Source organism: Orycteropus afer, unplaced genomic scaffold, assembly GCF_000298275.1.
Source record: "Orycteropus afer afer isolate SDZICR_OR568_19922 unplaced genomic scaffold, OryAfe1.0 scaffold00181, whole genome shotgun sequence".
Classification (NCBI taxonomy): Eukaryota; Metazoa; Chordata; class Mammalia; order Tubulidentata; family Orycteropodidae; genus Orycteropus; species Orycteropus afer.
In genome coordinates this window covers 2,276,144-2,282,943 of record NW_006921768.1, presented here as the reverse complement: position 1 = coordinate 2,282,943, position 6,800 = coordinate 2,276,144, and the positions used below count along the sequence as shown (strand labels likewise).

Sequence of the window (6,800 nt, the reverse complement as noted above, 5' to 3'; positions counted from 1 at the left end):
GAAAAAATTTAAGTCTTGAATTGCAATATTGAGAGATTCTATGGGCAAAATATTGAATGATGCAGGAAACATCAAGAGAAGATGGCAGGAATACACAGTCACTGCACCAAAAAGAACTGGTTGATCATCATCCATTTCAGGAGGTGGCATATGATCTAGAACCAATGGTACAGAAGGAGGAAGTCAAAGCTGCAATGAAAGAATTGGTGAAGAACAAGGCTCCAGGAATTGACGGCATACCCATTGAGATATTTCAACAAATGATGCCCCACTGGAGGTACTCACTCAGTTATGCCAAGAGATTTGGAAGATGCTACCTGGCCAATTGACTGGAAGAGATCCATATTTGTACCCATTCCAAAGAAAGGTGACCCCACAGGGGAAAAAAAAAAAGAAATTTTACTCAATGTACAAAACAAAATTAAAAACAGAAATGGAATTTTCCAGCAATTTTGCAGCAAAGGTGAAAGAAATAAGATTTCCTTATCACCAAGATTTTACTTTATGCGTTATTATTAGTATTAGTACATATTCTTATCTGCAACTGATAACTGTGAGCAGCACAGAAATGGCCAGCATTTAGATCCACTGTGCATCAGGTGTTACGAATGTGGCTAATTCGACGGCAGCTAACAATAATAATACAAGCTGATAATAGTATCAGTGCATGGAAAACAAAAGTTCTGTTCCTGTTTGGGTTAAAATGCCATGTGCTGACTCCACCCAAACCTGCCATGACAGAAGCATTGAATGCTGAAGCCAGATGGGTCCAGAAAGATCACTCAGACCAAACATGGACATTAAGTGAGGCTGGCCTAGTTCACAAAGCTAGGCAGTAGCAAAATGGCTATGAGAACATCTGGCATTTAGTAGGAACTCAAATGCTTGTATTCATTTTATCTTTTATCTCATATTTCACTACACTACTGTTGGAGTTGTTCTTAGGTGCCATGGAGTCAGCTCTGACTCATAGTGACCCTATGGACAACAGAATGAAACACTGCCTGGTCCTGTGCCACCTCACAATACTTGCTATACCAGAGCCCATAGTTGCAGCCATTGTGTCAATCTATCTCGCTGAGGGCCTTCCCCTTTTTTGTTGACCCTTCACTTTACCAAGCATGATATCCTTCTCCAGGCAATGCTCGCTTTTGACAATATGACCAAAGTAGATCAAATGAAGTCTGGCCATTTTCGCCTCCAAGAAGCATTCTGGGTGCACTTCTTTCAGGGCAGATTTGTTAGTTTTTTGGCGGTCCATGGTACTTTCAATATCCTTCAACCAACACTACAACTCAAAAACATCAACTTTCCTTCACTCTTCCTTATTCATTGTCCAGTTCTCACATATATATGAGGCAACTGAAAATACCATGGCTTGGGTTATGTGCACCTTAGTCTTCAAAGAGATATCTCTGCCCTTCAGCACATGAAAGAGGTCTTTTGCAGCACATTTGCCCAGTGCAGTTTGTCATCCAATGTCTTGACTGCTGCTTCCATTGGTGTTGATTGTGGAACCAAATAATATGAAATCTTTGACTTCAATCTTTTTTCCATTTATCATGAAGCTGCTTATTGGTCAAGGTGTGAGGATTTTTGATTTATGTTGAGATGTAATCCATACTGCAGAATGTAGTCTTTAATCTTCATCAGTAAGTGCTTCAAGTCATCTCCACTTTTAGCAAGCAAAGTTGTGTCATCTGCATATCGAAGGCTATTAATAAGTCTTCCTCCAATCCTCCTTCTTCATATAGTCCATCTTCTCAGATTATTTGCTCAGCATCCAGATTGAACAAATATGGTGAAAGGATACAACCCTGACACGCTCCCTGATTTTCAGCCATGCAGTATCCGTTTGCTCTGTTCAAAAGACAGCCTCCTGATCTATGTACAGGTTCCTCATAAGAACAATTAAATACAAGGAGCTCTGTGGGTAAAGTGCCTAAGGTGTCTGACTGCTAACCAGAAGGTTGGTGGTTCAAACCCACCAGTCACTCCACAGAAGGAAGACAGGGCAATCTACTTCCATAAAGATTTACCACCTCAGAAACCCGAAGGGGGTCGCCATGAGTTGGAATCAACTTGATGGCAGTGAGTTTGGTTACTGTTGGAGTAGATACTGTTAACCCAAACTCAAGAAACAGAGAGGTAAAGAAGTCAATTCAAGTGCTGGAGGCCCATAGACAGTGATGGTAGGTGTCCAGAACCTATACTGTTAACTGGGTGCAAGATTTTACTGTATCTTTAGTCCAGGCCTTCTATTTCTAATAGAACCTAAAAAGAAATCATAAATTTTCCTAAATCAATCAGCCTAACACTTAGACTAATAAGCATTCACAACATACTTCAGTTTGAGTTATCTGGGCTACTAGAATATATTTTCTAGTATTATGAAATCCTAGAATTAAAAAATTCTGTTAGATAAATATCTCTGATAACCTATCATTATCTCTTATATTTTAAAGGTTGAAAATAATCTTCCTGGAGAAAAAAACTATAAAAATATTCCCAAATCACTAAAATACATATATTCTGACCTAAGAGTCTAAGAATTTTAATAGCTGTAAGAAGAGACTGATGTAAGCAAAAGTCATTGTTATCCATTAAGGATTGACAGAACTTAGAGAGTTTTGAAAATAATTTTAGACCTTATAGGAATTACTGTATTTTCTAAAAAGAATAATTTAAAGACATTCAAAGATTAATGGACTCTCACAGTTAGGCATACAGATTATTTAATAATGGTGAAGCATTTTCATATTGCATTTAATATTAATAAATACATATTAACCACAATTTATTTATAAAAATCTGGCCATAAGCATTCTATAAGCATATTATTTATCATTATCCATCATATCAACAAGGTAAATTTCAAGTAAATAGTATATTGTTATCTAGGTTAATATGTGGAAGTCATATCCAATAATCTAAAATTGAGTATAAAACCACTATAAAAACATCCATATGGAGTAAAATCTCAGTTGAGAATATGGGTTCTAAAATCTCAACTAGAAATGTCATTCAACTAGGGGTTGCAAAAAGACACAACAAAGTTTCAATGCAATAGTCAGTGAGCCCAGATGCAATGACACTGTGGGTAGAAAACCAATGATACTATACACATCCTATGTCTTCTTTAAAATTAAGTACTCCACCCTCCCCCTGCAAATTCACTCACTTTTCCTCCTTCATTCCCATCTCCTCTCTATTCTAGCACCTTTATTAGACCCTGATAGCTGCTTAGCTCTCTTAGGACTGTCTACTACACAAGCTTTTGATATAGCAGGGGAACAAGCTACACGCAATTATTTAGCAACGTATCCTTCACAGACTAATACTTTATTAAAAATATAATAGCAATGCATTACTAAAAGAATGAAATGGAAAAAAAAAGACACAGAAAGTACAAGTTAAATTTTTATTATTTAACAAACATGAAATTTACTGTCAACTTACCATAAAAGCATCTAAGTGCTTAAATCTCCATTTCTGTACTTAACTTATTGTGGACCAGTAACCAAGAGGGTGCAGATGGGTTCTGGGTCAGGAACCGTATGCCCTAGACAGGGTTCTTCGGCTGCCTGGTTCTCGTCAGGGGACTTGGATGCCCTCTGAAGAATAGGATCTACCATAGTGCCCTGTTCATTTCCCTCATAGCTCTTGGAAGAATTTGCAATTGTATAATTTATCTGTCTGCTTGTCTACCATCTCTCCCCTTGACACGAATAAAAGCTCCATGAGCAAATCCACAGTCTTTGAGTCATTTCACTGCCAGAGCCTAGGGCCATTAACTTCATTAGTTAAGTCTATTTTTTGTTCTTTTTATCTCTTTTCCCAATTGATAGTCAGCATGTGTAAGAACAAAGTTATTTTCCAAGGCAACTTTATAATAACCTTCTAATAATAGCTGGTATCTGTTATAAGATGGTTTTTATATTGGAGCCCAGCAACTTTCTCAGAAAACTTTATAATCAGACATTTCATACCAGTGGCAAAATAAATATGAGAATATTAAGGATTTGGTCATATAAAATTTTAGTTTGCTGTACAGAAAAAAACTCTTAAAAATGATAAAATATATCTAACAAACATTATAAAAGTTAAGAACCTTAACATAAGAAACAGTAGACAAAGATGAACACTTGCAATGAAGAGAGGAAAAAGACCGTTTATCTCTTTAATTTTAAATAAATTGCTTATGAAAGCAATAAAATTTTGTACCTACCAAAATGACAACTTCTTAAAAGATAGCCTGTGTTATTCTCTTAATACACAGCCCTTCCTTATGTAAATATGTAACAAAGCCCTAAAAAACTGTAAAAACAGTTTACCTAGAAATTTCACACTTAAATTTATTGAAAGAAAACAATTAAAGATACTATGAGAATGATATTCATAGTACTGCTCTCATGACCAATAACAGGATTAGTTACATAAGATATGATACATACAAATACAGTGCAGCCATTAAAATGATGCTATTAGAATCTATTATTTTGAAAAGATGTTTATAAAATATTTTACAGAAATAGTAAATCACGATATGATACTAGGTAATATGGTCTCATATTACATACCTAGAAAAATGTGTCAAAATGATCATAGTAAAATGTGTGAGATTACATGTCATTGCAATTACTTTGTTTCTCCATATTTTCTAATTTATCTGCAATAAACAAATAATACAATGAAGAATAGGATTAAAAAATCATTAAAGAAAGATAAAAGCTATAAAAAGAACTCCTTTAGTCAAAAAATAGTGATCAGGGATTTAATTCAACTATGGTTTTGCTCTATGAAGAGGCCAAATGTCATTTGTTAAAGTGATTTGTAGTAATAAAAAAGATACTAGGAGAATGTTTAAATTGTGTGAAAATTATTCTCAAGAGCTTTATGGATACATTAGCATGACAATAATATGTTAATTACAAGTGATGCCTATGTATTATTAAAAATACAAATTTAACAACAAACTTTCGGCTCTCATTCCACATAACTGATCAATTGTTGCTGTGTGTCATTGAGTCTATTCTGATTCACAGCGACCCTAAGGGACAGAGTAGAACCGCCCCCGGCCCACAGGGTTTCTTAGGCTGAAATCTTTATGGAAGTAGATTCCCAAGTCTTTTCTCCCTCAGCAGGTGAGCCTAACAGCCAACTTTTCAGTTAGCAACTGAGTGATTAACCATTGTACCACCAGGGCCCTTTGCACTTACATTAAGTTTTGTCTACAGTTTCAAAAACAGAAACAAAGGAATGGTCCTTAGAAGTATATGTGATCTCCTGGTCTTCGGTAGATCATTTGTTGTTGTTATGTGCATCGAGTCGGACCCAACTCATAGCAACCCCTCCTTGGGTTTCCGAGGAGGTATCACTACGGAAGTAGATTGCCCAACCTTCCTTCCAAGGAATGGCTGGAGGGTTTGAACCACCAGCCTTCTGGTTAGCAGTCAAGTGCCTTAGGCACTACGCTACCAGAGCTCAGTCATTTTGTCAACACATATCATATATTCTTATTTCTAGAGTTGTGCTTTTTCCCAATAATAAAAATGAAGTAAATAGTCTTTTTTAAAAAGTTGGTTTGCAACACTGAATACAGGAGTTTTTCGCATATACCACACCAACACCTCTTACATGTTTGTTTGTTTTTCATTTCCTTTTGTAATTGAGAGAAGCAAAGGTAGAAAGCTAAAGCTTCACAGAGCATGTTAAAAAGAACCTTAGAGATCATTCAGTCTAATCCCCTAATGTTATAAATATGGAAAAGTCAGGCCTAGAGATTTGGTAAGTGAAGAGCTGAACTAGAACTGGATGTTCTGCCTCGAAGGCCAGTCCTTTTTCTACTATAATACACCAGAACATCACATTTTGCTTTAGAAATGAACTGTAAGTCCACACTGTTAATGAGAACAGCAACGTCAGTGTGTATACAGACCTTGCATCTGGTAGCTGTATGGTGCCTGTCCAGGTTGAGGGGTACCAAAGCTTGTACCATAGCTTAGAAATCCTGTCTGTCCAGGCGACTGAGACTGTGACAATCCACCTTCAGTCTTGATGCCTGCCCACAATGCACCTAAATCAGTTAGTGACAGCTTATCTATCTGTTCATTTTCAAAAGCTGGTAAATATACAAAACATATACTCCCACACAACTGTTTAGCCACAAATGCTTCCTAATATTAGCTTAATAGCAAAGGCTACACATGCTTACAGTGAAATACTGCAAACCACTTCAATTTAAAAATTCAGAATTATTTCAGATCTGAATGCATATTAAGAGTGTTCCTGTTTTTCTGAATTCAACTTTTTATAAAATATAGATCTGTTGACTTCATAGATATACTTCACATTTTGATGTTTTACTAAAGTTTCAGATCATCTTTATAGCCAGATATGACCCTAATTAAATCTTAGCTAAACTATTTTTAAGTTGCTATGTTGATTATTTAAAATATTGCTAAACAGAGCCTCCATTCTCACAAAAAATTTTTCTTTCTTCTTACTCTTTGCATTACAAAGCTGATTTCAGTACATAACTTATTCTGAAGTCAGATGAAACAATATTGGGCACTGAATTAAGCAACACAAGGAACAGCCATCTCCTGAATATCTAGAGCCTATGCGAAAATAAGGACAAAGGAAGTAGCATACTAAAGAACCTGAACCCTGCAAACAGCAGAGTGATTTACAAACAAGTGAGGTTGACCACTTTTTATCCCTCTTAGTTTCAGATATTACTCAAATACATTTGTTTTAAAATAATCTAAAGTATATTTTGCTTTCACTGTATGGTAATA

General features: G+C 35.8%; 1 protein-coding gene across 1 annotated transcript in view; it reads right to left on the bottom strand.

Moving 5' to 3' along the window:
* The window catches only part of EYA1 (EYA transcriptional coactivator and phosphatase 1), a 218,485-nt gene that overhangs the window by 152,643 nt on the left and 59,042 nt on the right, over positions 1-6,800 (bottom strand). Inside the window, exon 6 of the mRNA XM_007947336.2 lies at positions 5,939-6,076. Within this exon, the coding sequence (XP_007945527.1) occupies positions 5,939-6,076 (138 nt within the window). The remainder of the gene's footprint in view (positions 1-5,938; positions 6,077-6,800) is intronic.